Here is a 24412-nt window from a genome sequence, read left to right as displayed (position 1 = left end):
AATTCTGCAGGGAAACTCAGTCTGCTTTAGACACTCAGCTCAGCATGAGCTGCACATGCTTCTGCCTGAGTCCCACCAGAGAAAGGAGGGCCAGGAAGCAAAGCACTCACTGGTTCATGCTCCTGCCTGAGACAGGATCAGCTTTGCTCAGAGCACGCAGAAGAAGGCTAATCTGGGTTGATGAAAAGCTCAACATGAGCCAGCAGTGTGCACATGCAGCCCAGGCAGCCAACTGTGTCCTGCATCAAGAGGAGCACTGCCAGCAGGGCAAGGGAAGAGATTCTTCCCCTTTACTCTGCTCTCCTGAGACCCCACCTGGAGTACTGGGTGCAGTTCTGGAGCCCCCAACACAAAAAGGACATGGAACTGTTGGAGTGAGCCCAGAGGAGGCCATGAAGATACTCAGAGGGCTGCAGCAGCTCTGCTATGAGGACAGGCTGAGAGAGTTGGGGCTGTGCAGCCTGGAGAAGAGAAGGCTTTGAGGAGACCTTGTAGTAGCCTTCCAGTATCTGATGGGACCTGCAGTAAGGCTGAGGAGGAACTATTTGCAAGGTCTTGTAATGAGAGGATGAGGAGGAATGAGTTTAAACTGGCAGAGGGGAGGTTTAAACTAGATGTTAGGAAAGGGTTCTTTGCAGTGAGTGTGGTGAGACACTGGCACAGGTTGAGGGTGGTGAGACACTGGCACAGGTTGCCCAGGGAGGTTGTGGAGCACAGAAGCACCCAATGTGATCAAAGATCACATTGGGTGCTTCTGTGCTCCACAACCTCCCTGGAGGTGTTCAAGACCAGGTTGGATGAGGCCTTGAGCAACCTGCTCTAATGGGAGGTGTTCCTGCCTGTGGCAGGGGGTTGGAACTGGCTGAGCTTTGAGGTCTCTTCCAACTAAACCATTATTTGATTCTATGACCTCTCTCAGCAGACAAACTGAGATGCTGATGGGCAAAGGCTGATGAACATCCTCATTGCCCATGAGATTCTGCTCTGTTAGGTTATTGATGGTCAACACCTTGCAGGATTTGTCCCTACATGCAGTGATAAGGATCAGGTTAGGTGATTGATGGTCAGCACCTAGCAGGATTTGTCCCTTCATGCAGTGATAAGGATCAGGTTAGGTTATTGATGATCAACACCTTGCAGGATTTGTCCCTTCATGCAGTGATAAGGATTAGGTTAGGTTATTGATGGTCAGCACCTTGCAGGATTTGTCCCTACATGCAGTGATAAGGATCAGGTTAGGTTACTGATGGTCAGCACCTAGCAGGATTTGTCCCTTCATGCAGTGATAAGGATCAGGTTAGGTTACTGATGGTCAGCACCTTGCAGGATTTGTCCCTTCATGCAGTGATAAGGATCAGGTTAGGTTACTGATGGTCAGCACCTAGCAGGATTTGTCCCTTCATGCAGTGATAAGGATCAGGTTAGGTTACTGATGGTCAGCACCTTGCAGGATTTGTCCCTACATGCAGTGATAAGGATCAGGTTAGGTGATTGATGGTCAGCACCTTGCAGGATTTGTCCCTTCATGCAGTGATAAGGATCAGGTTAGGTTACTGATGGTCAGCACCTAGCAGGATTTGTCCCTTCATGCAGTGATAAGGATTAGGTTAGGTTACTGATGGTCAGCACCTAGCAGGATTTGTCCCTTCATGGCAGTGATAAGGATCAGGCAAACACTGGCATATTTATCTTCTTCCTGAGATCTCATCAGCAAACCAGATGAGTTCCAACCTAAACCAGATGAGTTCCAACCTAAACCATTCTATGATTCCAATGGCAGCTCTTGAGCTCTCTAAGTGTGTCATAGAAAGGCTTAGTTTGGAAGGGCCCTTAGAAATCTCCATCTACTCCAACCAACCTCCCCACCACACCCAGGGCTGCCTCTCAACTCTCCCTGCTGCTTCCCCCTAAACAACTCCACTCTAACTCCACAGATCCTCGCCCCTTGCGCGTGGCGGATCAGAGCGTTCCAGAGGAAGCAGAACCCCAGATGCCTTCTTCCCTCACCTTCAAACTCTGTTTGGCAGTTGCCTGAGTTCTCATTTAAACTCTCCTCCTCGTTGATGATGATGTTCTCGATGTCCTTCATGGTGAGGTGGTCCCGGAAGGCGTGGTAGAGGATGTGTTTCAGCTCTTCCAGCGTTATCCTTTGCATGTCGAACTGCGGGAAGAGGATGGAGTTAGACTCAGCCACCAGCAGCAGGCAGGGTGCTTGGGGGGAGAGAGAGAAAGAGAGAGAGAGAGAGAGAGGCATGTGTGCATGATGCAGCTCCTGGCTTGTGGGGTGGTTTGTTGGGTTGGTTTGGTTTCTTTTTCAACCTCATTTCAATTGCTCAAGAGAACTTTGCAAAGTTTTGCTCTTTTGGGTTCATTTAACACTAACAGTGTGAATGCTGCAAGTGAACTGTTGCTAGAGCTCTTGTCAGCTGCCTTAATGCTGGGAGAGGAGGGGAGAAACACAGCCCTAAGCCAGGGATGGTCTTCCAGGCTGGGGATCCAGTCCTGGCCATCCCAACAGTGAGATTCCCCTGGTATCATAGAATCAAGCAGGTTGGAAGAGACCTCCAAGCTCAGCCAGGCCAGCCTAGCACCCAGCCCTATCCAGTCAACCAGACCATAGCACTAAGTGCCCCAGCCAGGCTTGGCTTCAACACTTCCAGGCATGGTGACTCCACCACCTCCCTGGGCAGCCCATTCCAATGCCAATCACTCTCTCTGACAGGAACTGCCTCCTAACATCCAGCCTAGACCTGCCCTGGCACAGCTCCAGGCTCTGTCCCCTTCTCTTGCTGCTTGCCTGGCAGCAGAGCCCAACCCCACCTGGCTACAGCCTCCCTGCAGGCAGCTGCAGACAGCAATGAGCTCTGCCCTGAGCCTCCTCTGCTGCAGGCTGCACCCCCCCAGCTCCCTCAGCCTCTCCTCACAGGGCTGTGCTCCAGGCCCCTCCCCAGCCTTGCTGCCCTTCTCCAAACACCTTCCAGCACCTCAGCATCTCTCTTGAAACGAGTGTCCCAGAACTGGACACAGCACTCAAGGTTTCTGCAGGTCTCTTTGTTTATTCCCTGCAGCAACCCAAAACCTGCTGCAGCAACTGCGCAGAACCGTGGGCAGCAGTGGCAAAATCCTAACAGCCTCATTTTGCCCCACTTGACTTCTTTGAAAAGCAAGTCTTGGGGGGGGGGGGGGGCTGGGGGAGAGGAGAGTGTTGATGTTTCCCTGCTGTTCTTTCTCCTCAGAGATGCAGTGTTCATGCTGCCCAGCTAAAAATAGCCAGCATGCAATTGCCACCAGCGGCTCCTCGCTGCGCAGCTCAAAGCAGGATTGCAACCTTCCCCCCCCCCCGAAATTTAGTCACAAATTTCCACACTGCTTTGTTGTGAGGAAATCTCAACCCCACCCCATCTTCTGCTTGCTTTAACGTTCAAGGAGGAAGGGGAATGGAGCAGCTGTGTGCTTCACAGCCAGCACAAGCAAGAGAAGTGTTTCTCTTGGCAACTAGAGGTGTGTGTCAACTCACATGGCTGTTGGGAGGTGTAGCTAGTGGAGGTTTGCAGAGTGCCTTGAGGCTGCCCAGGGTTTGCAGCTCTCTCCTGCAGTGCTGATTGCTCACCAGTGCTAATTCCCTCACCTACCACCAGGTCCTGCATTCCTTTGGGGTCTTTGTCTTGAGGAAACTCAAACTTGAGCCCCAGCAACTTTCCAAGTGCACCCATAAGCCAAATCCATCATTTCATAGCAAGAGAAGAAGCCCAGCTGTGGGTGGTTGCACTAGCCCATCTCACTACCCCATCGTCAGTCTGGGCTGGAGTCCTCTTTGCAGAGTCACAGAATCAGTCAGGGTTGGAAGGGAGCACAAGGAGCAGCCAGTTCCAAGCCCCCTGCCATGCCCAGGGACATCCTACCCTAGAGCAGGCTGCACACAGCCTCAGCCAGCCTGGCCTCAAACACCTCCAGCCATGGGGACTCAACCACCTCCTTGGGCAACCCAGTCCAGCCTCTCACCACTCTCCTGCTAACAACTTCCTCCTCATGGCCAGTTTGAATCTACCCATCTCCAGCTTTGCTCCATTCTCCCCAGTCCTGTCACTCCCTCGCAGCCTAAAAAGTCCCTCCCCAACTTTTTTGTGTCCCACTTCAGATCCTGGCAGGCCACAAGAAGGTCACCTGGGAGCCTCCTTGCCTCTCCTCTCTTCATCTCTCCTCTCCTCACCTCACCTCTCTTCACCTCTCCTCTCCTCCCCTCACCTCTCTTCGCCTCTCCTCTCCTCACCTCTCTTCACCTCTCCTCTCCTCACCTCACCTCTCCTCTCTTTGCCTCGCCTCTGCTCTTCTCTCTTTGCCTCTCCTCCTCTCACCTCTCTTCGCCTCTCCTCACCTCACCTTGCCTCTCTTTGCCTCTCCTCTCCTCCCCTAACCTCTCCTCCTCTCTCCTCTCCTCTCCTCTCTTTGCCTCTCCTCTCCTCCCCTCTCTTCACCTCTCCTCTCCTCCCCTCTCTTCACCTCTCCTCTCCTCACCTCACCTCTCCTCTCTTTTCCTCGCCTCTGCTCTTCTCTCTTTGCCTCTCCTCTCCTCCCCTAACCTCTCCTCTCCTCCCCTCACCTCTCCTCCCCTCACCTCTCTTCGCCTCTCCTCTCCTCCCCTCTCTTCACCTCTCCTCTCTTTGCCTCGCCTCTGCTCTTTTCTCTTCGCCTCTCCTCACCTCACCTCGCCTCTCTTTGCCTCACCTCTGCTCTCTTTGCCTCTCCTCTCTTCCCCTAACCTCTCCTCCCCTCTCCTCCCCTCTCCTCCCCTCTCCTCCCCTCTCCTCTCCTCTCCTCTCCTCTCCTCTCCTCTCCTCTCCTCTCCTCTCCTCTCCTCTCCTCTCCTCTCCTCTCCTCTCCTCTCCTCTCCTCTCCTCTCCTCTCCTCTCCTCTCCTCTCCTCTCCTCTCCTCTCCTCTCCTCTCCTCTCCTCTCCTCTCCTCTCCTCTCCTCTCCTCTCCTCTCCTCTCCTCTCCTCTCCTCTCCTCTCCTCTCCTCTCCTCTCCTCTCCTCTCCTCTCCTCTCCTCTCCCCGCCTCGCCTCTGCTCTTCTCTCTTTGCCTCCTTCGAAGTCCTTCCCTGCTGGTCTCTCTTTCACACCAGCATTACCACTAACAAGCTTCTGCAGAGCCTGCTGTGATGCTGCCTGTTGCTTTGCTTCCAGCTACCTGGATTGTGCTTGGACTTGATGATCTGAAAAGGTCTTTGCCAGCCAGAACGATTCTGTGATTACAAACACAACCATGGCTGTTACCTAACCTTAATGGGGAAACAATAATGACTGGTGGGATTTTGGGGCTTCCTGCACCAGCTAATCTATCTAGTGGGAGATAATTGCTCTCTTTACAAATAAGCATCTGTTGCTGCATCCTCAGCTATTGCTTTTAAGCTTAATGCTAATGTAGGGAGAAATGATTGGGGGTTTTTAATTGTTATGTTGTCATTTTGCCTTTTAGGAAGAGGAAGCATCTCAGATGGGGTTCAGAATCACCCTTGTTGGTCTCTTCTCCCTAGTATCAGGTGATGGAACGAGAGAAAACGAGCTGAAATGAGGCCAGGGGAGGTTTAGGTTGGAGGTTAGGAACAATTTCTTAACTGCAAGAAGTCAGGCACAGGAAGAGGCTGCCCAGGAAGGTGGTAGAGTTCCCATCCCCTTGAGGTGTTGGTCTTGGCAGGCTAAAAGGCCTATTAGATGTCCTGGCTTGCCCCACCCTTCTGCTGATGGGGGAAACAAGGGCTGGAGGCAAACAAAGGCTTGGGCCATCAGGTCCCCTCCCAAAGTGCTGAACAGGTACCCACAGGTGTTTAGGTACCTGTTGGTGTCTTGCCCAAATAAGGGTGAGCAAGCCCTGGGGTCACCTAATAAGATCAGATTGGCAAATGCCAGTTTGATTGGTGAATCTCTGTGGCCAAAGGAGCCTTTGCACTTGGGCAAGTAACAGAAATGGAGTTGCAAGCAGTTGTGCTGCCTCTGCCTCACTGCTGCCTCAGTGTGTGCTGCCTCTGCCACACTGGTCCTGAAGTTCTTCCCTGAGAGAGTCATTGGACACTGGAATGGGCTGCCCGGGGAGGTGGTGGAGTCGCCGTCCCTGGAGCTGTTCAAGGCAGGACTGGACGTGGCACTTGGTGCCATGGTCTGGCCTTGAGCTCTGTGCTAAAGGGTTGGACTTGATGATCTGTGAGGTCTCTTCCAACCCTGATGATACTGTGATACTTCAGACCAGCTTAGCCCTGATACTTTGAGCCTGAACTACCTGGAAGCTTAAGTGCCTCAAGTTTCCCAGGAGAAGGCATGTAAGTCCCTCATGACGTGGCAAGAAGTGCCATCAACATGGTGCTCCCTGCACATCTGCAAGAGATTCAGCCCACTGGTAGAGAGGAGCTGAAGCTGAGGCAGCAGTGTGCCCAGGTGAGCAGCAGAGCCAGTGATATCCTGGGCTGGCTCAGGAGCAGTGTGGGCAGCAGGACAAGGGAGGTTCTTCTGTCCCTGTGCTCAGCACTGCTCAGGCCACACCTTGAGTGCTGTGTCCAGTTCTGAGCTCCTGAAATCCAGAGAGCTGTTGAGGTGCTGGAAGGTGTTTGGAGAAGGGCAGCAAGGCTGGGGAGGGGCCTGGAGCAGAGCCCTGTGAGGAGAGGCTGAGGGAGCTGGGGGTGTGCAGCCTGCAGCAGAGGAGGCTCAGGGCAGAGCTCATTGCTGCCTGCAGCTGCCTGCAGGGAGGCTGTAGCCAGGTGGGGTTGGGCTCTGCTGCCAGGCAGCCAGCAGCAGAAGAAGGGGACACAGCCTGGAGCTGTGCCAGGGCAGGTCTAGGCTGGATGTTAGGAGGAAGTTATTGTCAGAGAGAGTGATTGGCATTGGAATGGGCTGCCCAGGGAGGTGGTGGAGTCTGTGTGGCTGGAGGTGTTGAAGCCAAGCCTGGCTGGGGCACTGAGTGCCATGGTCTGGTTGACTGGCCAGGGCTGGGTGCTAGGTTGGGCTGGCTGAGCTTGGAGCTCTCTTCCAACCTGTCTAATTCAATGGTTCTATGGTGGTGCTGGGTTGATGGCTGCACTTGGGCTTCTCAGAGGGGTTTTCCAATGGAACCAGTTCTGTAATTCTGTGCACTGAGTGTTTGTCCTGTTGGCAAGCATATGGCCATTGCCCTGCTCTGCTCTCTGCTCCAGCACTTCCAGGCAGGAGGTCTGCTCTCCATTAGCTATGCCCCAGTCCATCAGAATGGACTGCTTCTCAGTGCAGCCAGAGACAACTTGGGAGCTTGGGCTCCCAGGTAATTTCTTCTGTCCTCACTGCTCTCCCACCTGGCAGTTTCCCTGATTGGCTTTTCAATTACTCTGCCTCTTTATTGTTGTAATGGCAGTAACCAGGGAGCAACTCTTAACTTTTATTGGCTCCACTGAGAGGCAAACTGACTCTGCTGCAAGCTGAAGACTTCCTAGAGGATTTATAATTAGAGGAAATCAATGATGCTGCTACTGAACCTGTGCTTTTGGAATACACTGTGAGCACTGGCATAGAAACTCTGCCTGATGCTGAGGCTCAGATGCCCCAAGTGATGCAGGAAATGCCCTGAAGGAAAATCTGCTCTTCTGCAGGGGTGTACAGAGAGCACCAGGAACTGTCTGCTGCAGCCCCTGATAGGCTTTGGTAACTACTCCCAGCAGAAACATCTCCTGGAGCTGGAGGATGTTGTTCCAAGAGACATCTGGAGGGGAAAGTGGAGCTGATCCAGCCTAGCCTGTGGCTTCCTGACTCCTCCTTGACTTATAGTAACTGCTGGGCATGCAAGCAGAGTCCCTGCTATAGAGCACCTAGGAGACAACGCTGCACAGCTCTGCTGCTGCAGGAGGATGTGGTCCCATCCTGCCAGAGGTTAGAGCACAGGACTGAGCACCCTGCTTGCCCTGGGTGCCAGCAGTCAGTGTGCTCACAGGATGCTCCTCTGTCCTGCCCTCCCATCACCCACGGGGACTAGGGGCTGTGCTTGGCCCCATCTGTGCATTCATCCTCCCAGTGCCAAGAGCATGCAGGCCCAAGGTGCCCAGCAGCAACCAGTGCCCCTTAGGTGCTTGCCCACAGGGGTGCCTGGGGCTGTGTAACACCACCAGTGCCCTCCTGCTCTCAAGCTGTCTCCATGTCAGTGGGATGTGCAACAGCTGCTCCAGCCCACCCTGGGCTTACAGTGGCTGTCATCCAAGTGTCACTTGCTACACAGCCTTTGGGAAGAGCCAGCTCACCAGATGCTGCCAGAAGCACCTCTCCTGCCTGGAAGCAGGAAGGGGTACCAAGCTCATTGCTATAGTAACAGGCTGGTTACTGTGCTGGCTCATGGGAGATTGCTCCATTCTCCTTGCAGCTCTGCCAGCAGGGAATGGCATGAACACAGGCAAATTAAAATCAGATTTAAGGGCATATTTGCAGCACTTTTAACCCCAAGAGCCTGGTCTGAGTTTGTACTGTGCAATGATGGGGCACTCAAAGCTCACCTGTCCCACATGCACCCCACAGCCCATGTAGGACTGCTGAGGAGCACTGCTGGGGCAGCCACAGCTCTGCAAGAAGCAGAGCACACAAAGTGTGCTCTCTCTGAGTCAAACCAACCTCCTTTGCCAGCTTGGCATGTTGAAACAAGGCAATGATGAAGGTCCTGAAAGGCTGAGAGACCTGGGGCTGCTCAATCTGGAGAAGAGAAGACTGAAAGGGAGCTGAGAGAGGACCTTCTCAATGATTACAAATGTCTGCAGGGTGGGTGCCAAGCAGAAAGGACAAGTCTCTTTTTAATGGTCCCATGAAGAATAGAAGAATAGGATAGAACAGAATCAAGCTCTTGTCAGCTGCCTTAATGCTGGGGGAGCAGGAGAGAAACACAGCCCTAAGCCAGGGATGGTCTTCCAGGCTGGGGATCCAGTCCTGGCCATCCCAACAGTGAGATTCCCCTGGCATCATAGAATCATAGAATCAAGCAGGTTGGAAGAGAGCTCCAAGCTCAGCCAGCCCAACCTAGCACCCAGCCCTGGCCAATCAACCAGACCATGGCACTTAAATGCCCCAGCCAGGCTTGGCTTCAACACCTCCAGGGATGGCAACTCCACCACCTGTAGATGTTTTGTCTACCATCAAGAGTTCTGGTTCTGTGGTTCTAAGGGGCCCTGTGTGAGGTGAGCCAAATCCCCATGTTTGCAAGAAAAGGAAAAAGGTCTTCATGCTTTGCCCTTTCAGATGTTCCTCCACCAAAGGGATCTGCTAAGAGTCTTGGGGACAGCAGCTTCTGTGTCTGGCAGTGCTGGGTAAGAGCTTTTTATGTCTTGATGCCAGGACACAGTCTAGCGGTGCCCTGTGGCACAACAAGTGGCAACAGACACAAATTAGAACACAAGAAGCTCCACTTGAACATAAGGAAAAGAATTCTTTGCTGTGAGGGTGGCAGAGCACTGATCCAGGCTGCCCAGAGAGGCTGTGAAGTCTCCTCTGGAGAGATCCCAAACCCACCTGGACGTTGTGATCCTGGGCAAGTTGTTGTGGGTGACTTTGCTTTGGCAGTGGGGTGGGACTGGATGATCTCCAGAGGTCACTTCCAACTCCTGCCTTCTGTAATTGCATTTCTCTGGCTTTGATCTGCATTAGCTGGTGCAGAGCTAAAGCCTGTGCCATGCGAGGTGCCAGCAAAGCAGCTTCACAGACCTGGGGCACAGGCTGCTGCTTCTTGACAACAAGGATAAAGCTGACACCCTGCAAGCTCAGAGGGATTAGGGAGTGACAGAAAGCCAACCTCTAGCAAAAATAACCTCTCCTGCCTGCTTCACAAATCAGATTGAATTCGACCCACTGCTCCTCTCCCCATTTTTCTCACGCAGCTACAGGCAGCATCAGTGCCTGGAGAAGTGATCTTTGAGCTGCCTCTGAATTAGATCAGGCAGCAGAAACCCAGCAAAGCAAATGGACTGGCCATGGAGGCCTGCTGCTGAAAGACTTTAGCCAAAGGAAACCAATTTCTCACTTCACAGTTACACATCACAGAATCACACAATTGTCAGGGCAGGAAGGGACCCCGAGGATCATCCAGCTCCAAGCCCCCTGCCATGGGCAGGGACACCTCACACTAGATCAGGTTACTCAGAGTCACATCCAGCCTGGTCTTAAAAACATCAAGGATGAGGCTTCCACCACTTTCCTGGGCAACCTCTTCCAGGGGCTCACCCCCCTCATGCTGAAGAATTTCTTCCTAGCCTCTGATGTAAATCTCCCCTCCTCTAGCTTGGATCCATTCCCCCCACTCCTATCACTGCCTGACAGTCTAAAAAGTCCCACACCAGCTTTTCTGTAGGCTCCCTTCAGAGACTGGAAGGCCACAATGAGAGAAGTGCTGGGATCACAGAATGGTAGGCTTGGAAGAGACCTTTGGAGATGAAGTTCCTGCCAAAACAGGGTCACCTACAGCAACCTGGTCTAGTTGAGAATGTCCCTGATGAGCTTTGGTGGTCACTTCCAGCCCAGATCATTCTATGGTTCTATGATCCTATGATACTGTGACACAGAAACACATCTAGACAGGTCTCCAAAGTCTCCATAGAAGGAAACTCCACAACCTCTCTGGGCAGCCTTTTCTGGGGCTCTGTCACCTTCACAGAAGATGATGTGATGCTCATGGATGGATTTATCCTGACATATGAATGGATTTAATCCTGACTGATTTGTCCTACCTAACTGCTTGGTTGGTTTTAATTGCTTTGGTATAATTTGGGCAGTTCCTTCTTTCATAGAATCATAGAATCAGGCAGGGCTGGAAGGGAGCACAAGGAGCTGCTAGTTCCAAGCCCCCTGCCATGCCCAGGGACACCCTACCCTAGAGCAGGCTGCACACAGCCTCAGCCAGCCTGGCCTCAAACACCTCCAGCCATGGGGCCTCAACCACCTCCCTGGGCAACCCAGTCCAGGATCTCATCTCCCCACCCTCATGCTGAAGAACTTCTTCCTAACATCCATTCTGAATCTTCCCATTTCCCCCAGTCCTATAATCCCCTGACAGCCTAAAGAGTCCCTCCCCAGCTTTCTTGTAGCCCCCTTCAGATCCTGGAAGGCCACAAGAAGGTCACCTGGGAGCCTCCTCTGCTCCAGCCTGCACAGCCCCAACTCTTCCAGTCTGTGCTCACAGCAGAGCTGCTGCAGCCCTCTCAGCATCCTCCTGGCCCTGCTCTGGACACTCTCCAGCATCTCCACAGCCCTCTTGTCCCAGGGGCTCCAGAACTGGATGCAGGACTCCAGGTGGGGTCTCAGCAGAGCAGAGCAGAGGGGGAGAATCACCTCCCTGGCCCTGCTGGCCACACTTCTGCTGCTGCAGCCCAGGCTCTGCTTGGCTTTCTGGGCTGCAAGTGCACACTGCTGGCTCCTGTTGAGCTTCTCCTACAGCAGCACCCCCAAGTCCCTCTCCTCAGGGCTGCTCTCCAGCCACTCACTGCCCAGCCTGGAGTTGTGCTTGGCATTGCCTCACCCAGCTGCAGGACCTTGCACTTGGTCTTGTTGAACCTCCTGAGCTTGGCTTGTGCCCACCTCTGCAGCCTGCCCAGGTCCCTCTGGATGGATCCCTGCCCTGAGGGCAGCCACACCACACAGCTTGGTGTCATTGGTGAACTTGCTGAGGCTGCACTCAGTGCCACAGTCCCTGGCACCCACAAATGCCAGCCCTGAGCTCCCCACTCACAGAGCACAGTGAGAGAGGTCTAACCCAGGTCTGTGAGATCAAGCTGCTAACTGTACTGAAGTTATGCATGAATTAGAGAAATATTTAGCTCAGCAATGCTTAAGGACTCTTCTCACACTAAAATAAGCTGTCACATGGTAGCTCAAGTCCCTGATCCCTCAGATGGTGCTTTGCTGGTATGCTGCTGGAGCTGGGCTCGGTGCACCCTGTGATTCAGCAAGCCCAGGGACAGGGCCTGGGTGGCAGATCATTGCCATAGAGTCACAGAACAGTAGGGGTTCAGATCACCCAGAGGAGCCAGGAGTGCCTGGAAACTCCACTGCTGTGAGTTTGCCAGGGACAGGCTCTGAATGCCTGCATGCGACCAGCCTGCACAGCCAGCCTGGCATCGTGCTGAGACTGCATCCTGCAGCTGGGGCTGTGCAGGCTGGAGCAGAGGAGGCTCCCAGGGGACCTTCTTGTGGCCTGCCAGCATCTGAAGGGGGCTACAAAAAAGCTGGGCAGGGATTTTTCAGGATATCAGGGAGTGGCAGGAGTGGGGGGAATAGAGCAAAGGTGGAGGTGGGGAGAGTGAGGCTGGAGGTGAGGAGGAAGTTGTTGGTGATGAGAGTGGTGAGAGGCTGGACTGGGTTGCCCAGGGAGGTGGTTGAGGCCCCATGGCTGGAGGTGTTTGAGGCCAGGCTGGCTGAGGCTGTGTGCAGCCTGCTCTAGGGTAGGGTGTCCCTGGGCATGGCAGGGGGCTTGGAACTGGCTGCTCCTTGTGCTCCCTTCCAACCCTGCCTGATTCTATGATGTACAGCTTCTCAAACACTCCAGGGGTGGTGACTCCACTACCTCCCTGGCAGTGTGTTCCACTGCCTCACCACTCTCTCAGCAAAGAAGGTTTTCTTAATGTCCAGTCTAAACTGCCCCTGGCACAACTTAAAGCCATTTCCTTTCATCCTGTTGCTAGCTACTTAGGAGAAGAGACCAACATCAGCTTCACTCCAGACTCCTTTCAGGTAGTTGAAGAGAGCAATAAGATCTCCAGGTCTCCCTTTAGCTTTCCCACAGAACCACAGGATGCCAGGGGTTGGGAAGGACCTCTAAAGTTCTTCCAGTCCAACCCCCCTGCCAGAGCAGGATCTCTTATGCCAGGTCACACAGGAACACATCCAGGCAGAGCCTGAATATCTCCAGAGAGGGAGACTCCACAACCCACCCTGGGCAGCCTGTGCCAGGTTCTGTCACCCTCACAGGGAAAAAAAGCCTCCTCATGTTTAAATGAAGCTTCCTCTGCCACAGCTTCCACCATTGTCCCTTGCCCTGTCATCAGGCATCACCCAGCAGAGCCTGGCTCCAGCCTCCTGGCACTCACCTTTACAGCTTTATAACCACTGCAGAGGTCACCTCTCAGTCTCCTCCTCTCCAAACAGCACAGCTGCTCAGGCTCTCCTCCTAACAGAGCTGTTCCATTCCCTTCAGCATCTTTGTGGCTCTGTGCTGGACTCTCTCAAGCAGTTCTTATGTCCTTCTTGAACTGGACACAGTACTCCAGATGTGGCCTCACCAGGGCAGATTGGAGGGGAAGGAGAACCTCTCTTGACCTCCTAACCACAGCCTTTTTAATACACCCCAGAATGGCACTGGCCCTCCATTAGTTCTCCAAACAAAACAACTCAGTTCCTTCAGCTGCTCTTCATATGGCACACTCCAAACTGCTCACCAGCCTCACTGCTCCTCTCTGCCCATGCTGCAGCACTTCAGTGCCCTTCCAGTACTGTGCCACCCAGAACTGAACACAGCACTCAAGCTGTGGCCTCACTAGAGCTGAGTACAGACACTGCCCTCCAGCAGAACCCACAGAGAAAACAGTCAAAGAGTTACAACCACCACTGAAAGAAGATGCTGACTTGGGAAACAAAACAGAGAAGAGAAGATGTTCTCTGGGCTTTTTGCCATGCAGCTTTCAAGCACTGCTCAGTCCCAGCAAGGCTTCATCTGAACAAAGTCATAGAATCAAGCAGGTTGGAACAGACCCTCCAAGCTCAGCCAGTCCAACCCAGCCCTGTCCAATCAACCAGACCATGGCACTAAGTGCCCCAGCCAGGCTTGGCTTCAAGACCTCCAGCCACACAGACTCCACCACCTCCCTGGGCAGCCCATTCCAATGCCAATCACTCTCTCTGACAACAACTTCCTAACAACATCCAGCCTAGACCTGCCCTGGCACAGCTTGAGCCTCTGTCCCCTTCTTCTGCTGCTGCTTGCCTGGCAGCAGAGCCCAACCCCACCTGGCTACAGCCTCCCTGCAGGTAGTTGTAGTTGGTGTGGTTTAAGGTGAACCTTGTAGAGTAGGGTTCCAGGTTGGGCTTGGTGATCCTGAGGGGTTCTGCCAACCTGCCTGCTTGTGTGCTTCTGTGAAACCCAAACCATTCCATGCTTCTATGGCAACACCCAAGTGCATTACAAACTTGAGAAGAACCCCTCCCTCCTTCCCAAGTGCCTGTGTTTTCCTGGTGGGCCAGCAATGCATGAGGTCCTTCACCCAAGAAACTACCAGAGGGAATGAATCAGCACCAGAAGGCTGCAGGGATGTCCATGCAGAGGCTTTCAGCAACGGTTGTGCTGCAGGACAATGCCACCCTGACAGCAGCATCAGCCTCCCCAGCAGGTGTGTGCAGGAGACAACTCACAGTATCTGCTGCCAGCTATGCAGTGTTTGCAGAAGCTGCTCTTTGGCTCCCACTCCAAGTTTCTTTTGCTTTGCCCTCTCAGAAAAAAGCTGCTTCAAAAAGCTGTGTGAGACTGCAGAAGACTGCAGTCCCTGCCCAGCTGTTCCAGCTGATTGACTCCCATCAGCCTGCCATCTCTGATGCTTTTTGTCCATCTGATATTGCTTTGCAATACCTCAGGAGAGAGAGAAATCCATATCTGGATGGATTTTTGGCTAGCTCATTTTCTGACCTTACTCTTCCCTCTTGCTGCAGCAAGGGGCAGGTGAAGCCATGGCTTGCTGCCCTTGGGAGGGTTCCTGCACTGTCTGCTTTCTGGTCCTGCTGTAATTTCTCAGGCTGCTTCATTCTTTGCTGCCCTGAAGCATTCACTTCACTACACCTCGTTTCAAAATAGGAAATGAGCAGTTGACAATGTTGAGTGCTGCTGCTCTTTGCTAACTTGGCCCCCTGTAGCACTGCAGACCTCCACTGGTGCCTCTTTAATCTTGATTCACCTTTGTTCCTGCTGTAGCCAGGCTGAAATATTTGCTCTCTGCCTCTGTATGTCAAATCCACCTGGATTCTGTGGAGGCTCCAAGGGTGGAAGTGTTCAAAGTCAGTTTGCATGAGGCCTCGAGCAACCTGGTCTAGTGGAAGGTATCCCATGGCAGGGGGCTGGAAGTACATGATCCTTAAGGGAAGATGATGCCTAAGGGAAGAAGATTATGCCTAAGGGAAGAAGATGATCTTTAAGGTCCTTTCCAAGCCAAACCATTCTGTGGTTTTATCTGTGAGATGAGAGGACTCTGTCACATCTCCTCAGACTCTTCTCAGTGCTGTTCAGTGATTGAAAGAGTGGTTGGGGGTGGGAGGTAGATGATGCTTAAGGGAAGAAGATGATCTTTAAGGGAAGTAGATGATCTTTAAGGGAAGCAGATGATGCTTAAAGGGAAGTAGATGATGCTTAAGGGAAGAAGATGATCTTTAAGGGAAGTAGATGATCTTTAAGGGAAGAAGATGATCTTTAAGGGAAGTAGATGATGCTTAAGGGAAGAAGATGATCTTTAAGGGAAGCAGATGATGCTTAAAGGGAAGTAGATGATGCTTAAGGGAAGTAGATGATCTTTAGAGGAAGTAGATGACCTTTAAGGCCCTTTCCAAGCCAAACCATTCTGTGGTTTTATCTGTGAGACAAGAGGACTCTGTCACATCTCCTCAGACTCTTCTCAGTGCTGTTCAGTGATTGAAAGAGTACTCAGCCATTGGAACAGGCTGCCCAGGGACACAGTGGAGTCCCCATCCCTAGAAGGGTTAAAACTCATATAGATGTGGCACTTGGGCACATGCTTTAGTAGCCATGGTGGTGCTGGGTTGACATTTGGACTTGATGATCTTAAGAGGCCTTTTCTAGCCTTAAGTATTCTGCATATTTGTCAGCATAATCCATCCTCTATTATCCCCTGTGTGCTTTGTGCTTTGTTTCCTTCCTTCCTTTTTCTCTTAATTTCTTCCTTCCTCCCACCCTCCCTCTTCCTTTCTTCCTCCCTCTCTCTTCCTTTCTTCCTTCCTCCCTCTTCCTTTCTTCCTTCCTCCCACCCTCCCTCTTCCTTTCTTCCTCTCTCCCTCTTCCTTTCTTCCTCCCTCCCTCCCTCCTCCATTCTTCCTTCCTCCCTCCCTCTTCCTTTCTCCCTCTCTCTCTCTTCCTTTCTTCCTTCCTCCCTCCTTCCCTCTCTCTTCCTTTCTTCCTTCCTCCCTCCCTCTTCCTTCCTTTCTTCCTTCCTCCCTCCCTCCCTCTTCCTTTCTTCCTTCCTCCCTGCCTTCCTCCCTCTTCCTTTCATCTTTCCTTCCTCCCTCCCTCCCTCCCTCTTCCTTTCTCCCTTCCTCTCTCTTCCTTTCTTCCTTCCTCCCTCCCTCTTCCTTCCTTTCTTCCTTCCTCCCTCCCTCTTCCTTTCTCCCTCCCTCTCTCTTCCTTTCTTCCTTCCTCCTTCCCTCTCTCTTCCTTTCTTCCTTCCTCCCTCCCTCTTCCTTCCTTTCTTCCTTCCTCCCTCCCTCTTCCTTTCTCCCTCCCTCTCTCTTCCTTTCTTCCTTCCTCCCTCCTTCCTTCTCTCTTCCTTTCTTCCTTCCTCCCTCCCTCTTCCTTCCTTTCTTCCTTCCTCCCTGCCTTCCTCCCTCTTCCTTTCATCCTTCCTTCCTCCCTCCCTCTTTCTTCCTTCCTCCCTCCCTCTTCCCTTCTCCCTCCCTCTCTCTTCCTTTCTTCCTTCCTCTCTCTTCCCTTCTTCCTTCCTCCCTCCCTCTTCCTTTCTTCCTTCCTCCCTCCCTCTTCTTTTCTTCCTTCCTCCCTCCCTCTTCCTTTCTTCCTCCCTTCCTTCCTCCCTCCCCCCTATTTTCTTTTCTTTTTGGGTTTTCTGCTCTTTCTCTTCCTTTTTATTCCATCTCAGTTGATTGAATACAATTTACATACAAGCAGCAGAAGTTCAACCCAGACTCTGCTGCCTTCCATATTAAACATTTTCTTTCCCCCCTGCACACTCTTGTTTGGAGAAGTTTGATGTTGTTAATTCTCCAAGGGAAAAGCTGATAAGAGCTGCAGGGAAGGGAGTTGAGCTGAAGTCATTCCCCCCCCCCCCCTCTTCGAGCTCACTGTTGTTGAGTCACTGAGCTCTGAGACAAGCTGAGCCCAACAGTGACTGCAGAGCCTCCTGCCCTCTCTCTCTCTAGATCTATCTCTAAACATATACAGCAGAACTGAACACAACTAAAAGGAAAGCACTGCAAAACCTGATTTTAGGGAGTTTGCAAATCATGCAAGTTATTAGAGTTGACAAATCAACAGAGAATCATAGAACCAGACAGGGTTGGAAGGGAGCACAAGGAGCAGCCAGTTCCAAGCCCCCTGCCATGCCCAGGGACACCCTACCCTAGAGCAGGCTGCACACAGCCTCAGCCAGCCTGGCCTCAAACACCTCCAGCCATGGGGCCTCAACCACCTCCCTGGGCAACCCAGTCCAGCCTCTCACCACTCTCCTGCTCAACAACTTCCTCCTCACCTCCAGCCTCACTCTCCCCACCTTTCCTCCATTCCCCCCACTCCTGCCACTCTCTGACAGCCTCTAAAGTCCCTCCCCAGCTTTTTTGGAGCCCCCTTCAGATCCTGGAAGGCCACAAGAAGGTCACCTCCTCTGCTCCAGCCTGCACAGCCCCAACTCTTTCAGTCTGTGCTCACAGCAGAGCTGCTGCAGCCCTCTGATCAACCCAGTGGACATAATCTGCAGCAAGAAGGATCAAAACTCAGTTTCTAATCTGTACATGATGTGAATTAATAAAGAATCACAGGATGGTTTAAGCAAAGAGGAAAGAGGAGGTTTAGGTTGGATATTTGGACTAATTTCTTTCCTGGGAGAGTGGTCAGGCATAGGAACAGGCTGCCCAGGGAGGTGGCAGAGTCACCATCCCTGGAGGTGTACCAAAAAATGTGTGGACATGGCACTTTAGGACATGGTTTAGTGGCCATGGTGGTGTTGGGTTGATCATAGAATGGGTTAGGTTGAAAGGGAGCTCAAAGTTCATCCAGTTCCAACTCCCTGCCATAGGCAGGGACACCTCCCACTAGAAGAGGTCACTCAGGACCTCATCCAACATGGCCTTGAACATCTCCAGGGAGGTTGTGGAGCACAGAAGCACCCAATGTGATCTTTGATCACATTGGGTGCTTCTGTGCTCCACAACCTCCCTGGGCAACCTGTGCCAGTGTCTCACCACCCTCAACCTGTGCCAGTATCTCATCACTCTCAACCTGTGCCAGTGTCTCACCACCCTCACTGTAAGGAACTTCTTCCTATCATCCACTTTCAATCTCCCCTCTGCCAGTTCAAACCCATTCCTCCTCATCCTCTCATTACAAGACCTTGTCAATACTCTCTCCCCAGCCTTCCTGTTGGCCCCCTTCAGATCCTGGAAGACTACTACTGGAAGGCTACTACAAGGTCCCCTCAAAGCCATTTACACCCAAAGGAATGGGTAGAAATTAAATGCCCAGGACCTAGGGGAGCAAAGAGGAATCAGCTTCAGTGTGACAAGGAGGAGTAGGGAAGTGATCTTGTCATAGAATCAACCAGGTTGGAAGAGACCCTGTGCTCAGCACTGGTGAGGTCACATCTTGAGTACTGCTACAGTTTTGGGGCCCCCAAATCCAAAGAGGACACTGAAGTGCCATGGTCTGATTGATTGGACAGGGTTGCATGATAGGTTGGACTGGATGAGCTTGGAGGTCTCTTCCAACCTGCTTGATTCTATGGTCTAGTTGACTGGATAGAGCTGGGTGCTAGGTTGGACTGGATGAGCTTGGAGGTCTCTTCCAACCTGCTTGATTCTATGATTCTATGATCTGGTTGACTGGATAGAGCTGGGTGCTGGGTTGGACTGAATGAGCTTGGAGGTCTCTTCCAACCTGCTTGATTCTATGGTCTAGTTGACTGGATAGAGCTGGGTGCTAGGTTGGACTGGATGAGCTTGGAGGTCTCTTCCAACCTGCTTGATTCTATGATTGAGGGGCTGAAGTGCATTCAGAGAGGGGTAGTGAAGCTGGTGAAAGGTCTGGAGAGCAGGGCAGGTGAGGAGCAGCTGAGGGAATGGAGATTGTTTAGTCTGGAGAAGAGGAGGCTGAGGGCAGACCTTCTGGCTCTCTACAACTCCCTGAAAGGAGGTTGGAGTGAGGTGGAGATTGGTCTCTTCTCCCTAGGAACACAGGATGGAAGAAGAGCAAATGGCCTTCAGTTACACCAGGGGAGGTTTAGGTTGGCTAGCAGAAGAAACTGAAAAGGTTCTCAAACACTGGAACAGGTTCCCCAGGCAGGCAGTTGAATGCCCATCCCTGGAGGTGTTTCAAAGATGCAGAGATGTGGCACTGAGGGATGTGGTTTAGCACCAGCCTTGGTGGAGTTAGAGTGGACTTGGTGACCTTAGAGGTGGCTTCTAGGCAAAATGATTCTCTCAAAGCATGAAAACAGCCAAAGAAAGTACCCTGGAAAAGATAGGAAGGAGCAGCCCCAGGAAGAGGCAATACTGTAGCTGCTCTAACAAAGACTGCCTATAATTAGCAGGGGCATGGAGAGTCCTGAGGATTTTCTAACACTTCAGGGGCTGGCTCCTGTCAGGCTGTGCCAATCTGACATGCCTCCGTCAAAGAAGATGTTATCACAGCCGAGATCAGCCCTGCAAACCACTCAGATAAGCTTCCTTGAGCTAATTGTGTGTGCTGTGTGAGTGCCAGCTAATTACCAGCCACATGGCTTTGTAAGCACACATCTGGAGGAAGCCTACAGGTGATAAAGAGGCTTTAGCAGCAGAGCAATTCTGAGCAGAGTGTGGCTTGCTGAGTCTTCTGCTGATCTCACATCCCACTTCACCATTATGCTACCCTGAGTCACAGACAAGCACAGAATCACACAAACATGCAGGTTGGCAAAGGATCACCAAGTCCCACCTAGAAGCCTACTCTGTAAGATTCACCTTAAACCACAGCCCCAAGCACCACATCCAAACCATCCTTACACACAGCCAGGCTGGGTGACTCCACCACCTCCCTGGGCAGCTCATTCCAGTCCCTGACCACTCCTGATGAGAAAAAATGTTTCCTAATGTCCTGTCTAAACCCACCCAGTGGCAGCTTGAGGCTACTCCCTCTTGCTCTATCACTGCTCACCTGCGAGAAGAGATCAGCTCCAACCTCTACACTCAGGTAGCTGTAGGCAGCAGTGAGGTCTCCTCTCAGCCCCTCCTTCCTCACACTAACCATCCCCAGCTCTTTCAGTCACTCTCCATAAGATTTATTCTCCAGGCCCTTCACAGCTTCCCTGCCTTCCTCTGCACTGGCTCCAGCACCTCCACATCCCTCTTGTATTGCAGTGCCCAAAACTGAACCCAGCACTTGAGGTGTGGCCCCACCAGAGCAGAGTCCAAGGGGACAATCACCTCCCTGCTCCTGCTGGCCACAGCATTTCTGATCCCAGCCAGGCTGCCATTGGCTTTCTTTGCCACTTGGGCACACAGCTGGCTGATATTGAGTTGTTTGTCAGTTACAACCCCCAGATCCCTTTCTGCCAGCCCCAGGATAGAGTAGGACCTGGCAGAAGACCCCAGGCAGCTCTCGGTGACCCAGTGGCCTGTGTGCTCCAGGGTCTGGCTCCAACTTTTCTGCTGGTGGATGAGAAGCTCAACAGGAGCCAGCAGTGTGCACTTACAGCCCAGAAAGCCAAGCAGAGCCTGGGCTGCAGCAGGGCAAGGGAAGTAATTCTCATCCTCCACTGTGCTCTGGGGAGACCCTACTCTAGTGCTGGAGCCCCTGGGACAAGAGGGCTGTGGAGATGCTGGAGCATGCCCAGAGCAGGGCCAGGAGGATGCTCAGAGGCTGCAGCAGCTCTGCTGTGAGCACAGACTGAAAGAGTTGGGGCTGTGCAGGCTGCAGAAGAGGAGGCTCCCAGGTGACCTTCTTATGGCCTTCCAGGATCTGAAGGGGGCTGCAAAAAAGCTGGGGAGGGACTTCATAGGCTCTCAGGGAGTGCCAGGACTGGAGGGAATGGAGCAAAGCTGGAGGTGGGGAGAGTGAGGCTGGAGGTGAGGAGGAAGTTGTTGAGCAGGAGAGTGGTGAGAGGCTGGAATGGGTTGCCCAGGGAGGTGGTTGAGGCCCCATGGCTGGAGGTGTTTGAGGCCAGGCTGGCTGAGGCTGTGTGCAGCCTGCTCTAGGGTAGGGTGTCCCTGGGCATGGCAGGGGGCTTGGAACTGGCTGCTCCTTGTGCTCCCTTCCAGCCCTGCCTGATTCTGTGATTCTGGTTCTAAAGTTGATTAGAAGGTGCTGGGTGATAGGTTGGACTCAATGATCTCAGAGGTCTTTTGCAACTTGCTTAATTCTGTGATGAAATACTGAAACAGACTGCCCAGGGCTGAAGCTGAGGCCTCGTTCTTGGAGACATTCAAGATCAAACTTGATGTGGTCCTGGGCACCCTAATCTAATTGGAGGGGTGGAGAAGAAGACCTTTGAGGATCCCTTCCTTTTCAGCTTGGAGAGAAGGGGTGACCTGATTAATGTTTATAGAGGTGTGCAGGGTGAGTGCCAGGAGGCTGGAGCCAGGCTCTGCTGGGTGATGCCCAGTGACAGGATAAGGGGCAATGGGTGGAAGTTGAGGCAGAGGAGGGTCCATGTGAACCTGAGGAAGATGAGTGGGGCACTTGAACATCTCTCCTGTGAAGAAAGACTAAGAGACCTGGGGCTGTTTAGCCTGGAGAGGAGAAGGCTGAGGGGAGTCTGATCAGTGTCTACAAATGATGATGAAGGAGCCACTCTCATGGCAGTGATGCCCAGGACAAGGAACAAGAAGTACAAGCTAGAACCTGGGAGGTTCCACCTCAACCCAAGGAGACACATCTTTATGGAGAGGGTGCTGGAGCCCTGGAGCAGGCTGCCCAGAGAGGTTGTGGAGTGTCCTCTGGAGACATTCAAAACCCTTCTGGATGCATAGGAGGTTCCATGGGAACCTGAGGAGGAATTTTTTTCCCTGTGAGGGTGCCAGAAGCCTGGCACAGGCTGCCCAGGGGGGTTGTGGAGTCTCCCTCTCTGGAGGTATTCAAGACCTGCCTGAGTGTGTTCCTGTGGGATCTGCTCTAGGTGACCCTGCTCTGGCAGGGGGATTGGAGCAGATGATCTTTGGAGCTCTCTTCCATCTCCTGATATTTTGTGATTCTATGACTCCAACCTGATGCAACCTTTGGATATGGTTCCCAAGTAGCAGTGCTGAGACTGATGCTGTGGTTCCATCACCAGCAGCTATCACAGCAACCACAGTGGGCAGCAAATCTCAGCCTGAGAGCTACCCCCACTTCTTCAACCCACTTCAGCCTTGGCAGAGACTTGTTCCAGACTGGCAGCTCGTGGCAATTAGCCAAGGAGATGCAGACTTTGCAGGAGTGAAGAAGAGGAAAAGCAGGAGGAGGAATCTCTGGGCATCAGTAGCCTCATTTGCAATGTATGGAATAAAAATAAAACCTGACTGCTGAAATTGGAGTTTTCTGTTAACTCTGGGAGGATTAATTAGGAGGTTTCTTTTCAGCCCATGTTTAGATGCTAATGGAGCAATCCATCACTCCGGCGCTGTTCCAGGTCACCAGAGAGGTTTAGAAGCCTACAAGAAATAATTTCCTTAAGAAATATTGACTGCTGCAAGAGGAAATATTGAGTGCTGAAAGGTGAAGTGACCTTCGTGTGGCCTGCCAGGATCTGAAGGGGGCTAGAAAAACACTGGGGAGGGACTTTTGAGGCTGTGAGGGAGTGGCAGGAGAGGGGGGAATGGAGCAAAACTGGAGGTGGGGAGAGTGAGGCTGGAGGTGAGGAGGAAGCTGTTGAGCAGGAGAGTGGTGAGAGGCTGGAGTGGGTTGCCCAGGGAGGTGGTTGAGGCCCCATGGCTGGAGGTGTTTGAGGCCAGGCTGGCTGAGGCTGTGTGCAGCCTGCTCTAGGGTAGGGTGTCCCTGGGCATGGCAGGGGGTTGGAACTGGCTGCTCCTTGTGCTCCCTTCCAACCCTGACTGATTCTATGAAGTAGATGAAGTGTTGGCCTTCAGAGAACATGGGTGCTGCCTTCCTCCATGGATGGTAATGGGAGCTCTGAAATTCAGGCTAATGGTCTCTCACAGCTGGGATTTTATACAGATCATAGCATCATAGAATCAAGCAGGTTGGAAGAGAGCTCCAAGCTCAGCCAGCCCAACCTAGCACCCAGCCCTATCCAGTCAACCAGACCATGGCACTAAGTGCCCCAGCCAGGCTTGGCTTCAACACCTCCAGCCACACAGACTCCACCACCTCCCTGGGCAGCCCATTCCAATGCCAATCACTCTCTCTGACAGGAACTTCCTAACAACATCCAGCCTGAACCTGCCCTGGCACAGTTTGAGGCTGTGTCCCCTTCTTCTGTTGCTGCTTGCCTGGCAGCAGAGCCCAACCCCACCTGGCTACAGCTGCAGGCAGCAATGAGCTCTGCCCTGAGGCTCCTCTTCTGCAGGCTGCACCCCCCCAGCTCCCTCAGCCTCTCCTCACAGGGCTGTGCTCCAGGCCCCTCCCCAGCCTTGCTGCCCTTCTCCAAACACCTTCCAGCATCTCAACATCTCTCTTGATCACACTTAGCAAAAGGAAAAAGAGCTATTAGGGCTTCACTCAAAGGCACACAGAGTAGAAATGAGAGGCTGGAGTCCTGACACCAGTCCAGGAGCTCTGCTTTTTGGCTTATGGTTAAAAACTGCTCTCCAGCACTGCCCTGCAGTGGCAGAGCTAAGGATGGTGTTGCCCTAAGTGCATGATCCTTGCTTTTGCCATTCACTGCCATGTCTTTCCCTGAGAAGAAGCCTTCTTCCACCTCTGGGCATGGACAGGCCAAACACAGATGTCAGGAGAAGATCTCACCTTTATGGCTAGATGGAGGAAGAGAGATTTTGAGTGGAGAATTTGCCCAGTTATGTTTGGAAGTCCCTTCTGCTATCAAGATATTTCACAGAATCACAGAATCAGCCAAGTTGCAAAAGATCATCAAGTCCAACCTATCCCCTAACACCTCCTAGGTAACTAAACCATGGCACTAATGCCTCATTTTAAACACTTTCAAGGATGGTGACTCCACCACCTCCCTGGGCAGCCCATCCCAATGCCAATCACTCTTGCTGGGAAGAGCTTCTTCCTAACAGCCAGCCTAAACCTGCCCCTGCAGGAGAAATCCTCTCCTTTCACACACTTCAAACTGTCTCCTATCACTGCATTTGGGCCCTTCTCAGGTCATCCCTTTTGAACCCTTCTGAGATTCAGTCACTGCTTTCCTGACTTCTAACACATCACTCCCCAGATTCCTTTTTCTTCCCCCCACCTGAAGTTTCCCAGTTGAGGAGGCCCCACGTGGAATTCATGCCCTATTTCCTTGTCCCTCTCTATCACTTCTCCCATCCCACCACCTCCCTTCCAAGATGCA

At 52.5% G+C, this 24412-nt stretch overlaps 1 protein-coding gene across 3 annotated transcripts in view; it reads right to left on the bottom strand.

Moving 5' to 3' along the window:
• The window catches only part of CALN1 (calneuron 1), a 174422-nt gene that overhangs the window by 10413 nt on the left and 139597 nt on the right, over window positions 1-24412 (bottom strand). For all 3 annotated transcript variants that reach the window (XM_064166629.1, XM_064166630.1, XM_064166631.1), the window contains one exon: window positions 2008-2161. In XM_064166629.1, coding sequence (XP_064022699.1) covers window positions 2008-2161 — 154 coding nt within the window. The remainder of the gene's footprint in view (window positions 1-2007; window positions 2162-24412) is intronic.

This window comes from Pogoniulus pusillus, chromosome 27 (assembly GCF_015220805.1).
Source record: "Pogoniulus pusillus isolate bPogPus1 chromosome 27, bPogPus1.pri, whole genome shotgun sequence".
NCBI classification, from domain to species: domain Eukaryota; kingdom Metazoa; phylum Chordata; class Aves; order Piciformes; family Lybiidae; genus Pogoniulus; species Pogoniulus pusillus.
Note: the sequence above shows the minus strand (reverse complement) of the source record. Positions and strands in the feature narration are given on the sequence as shown.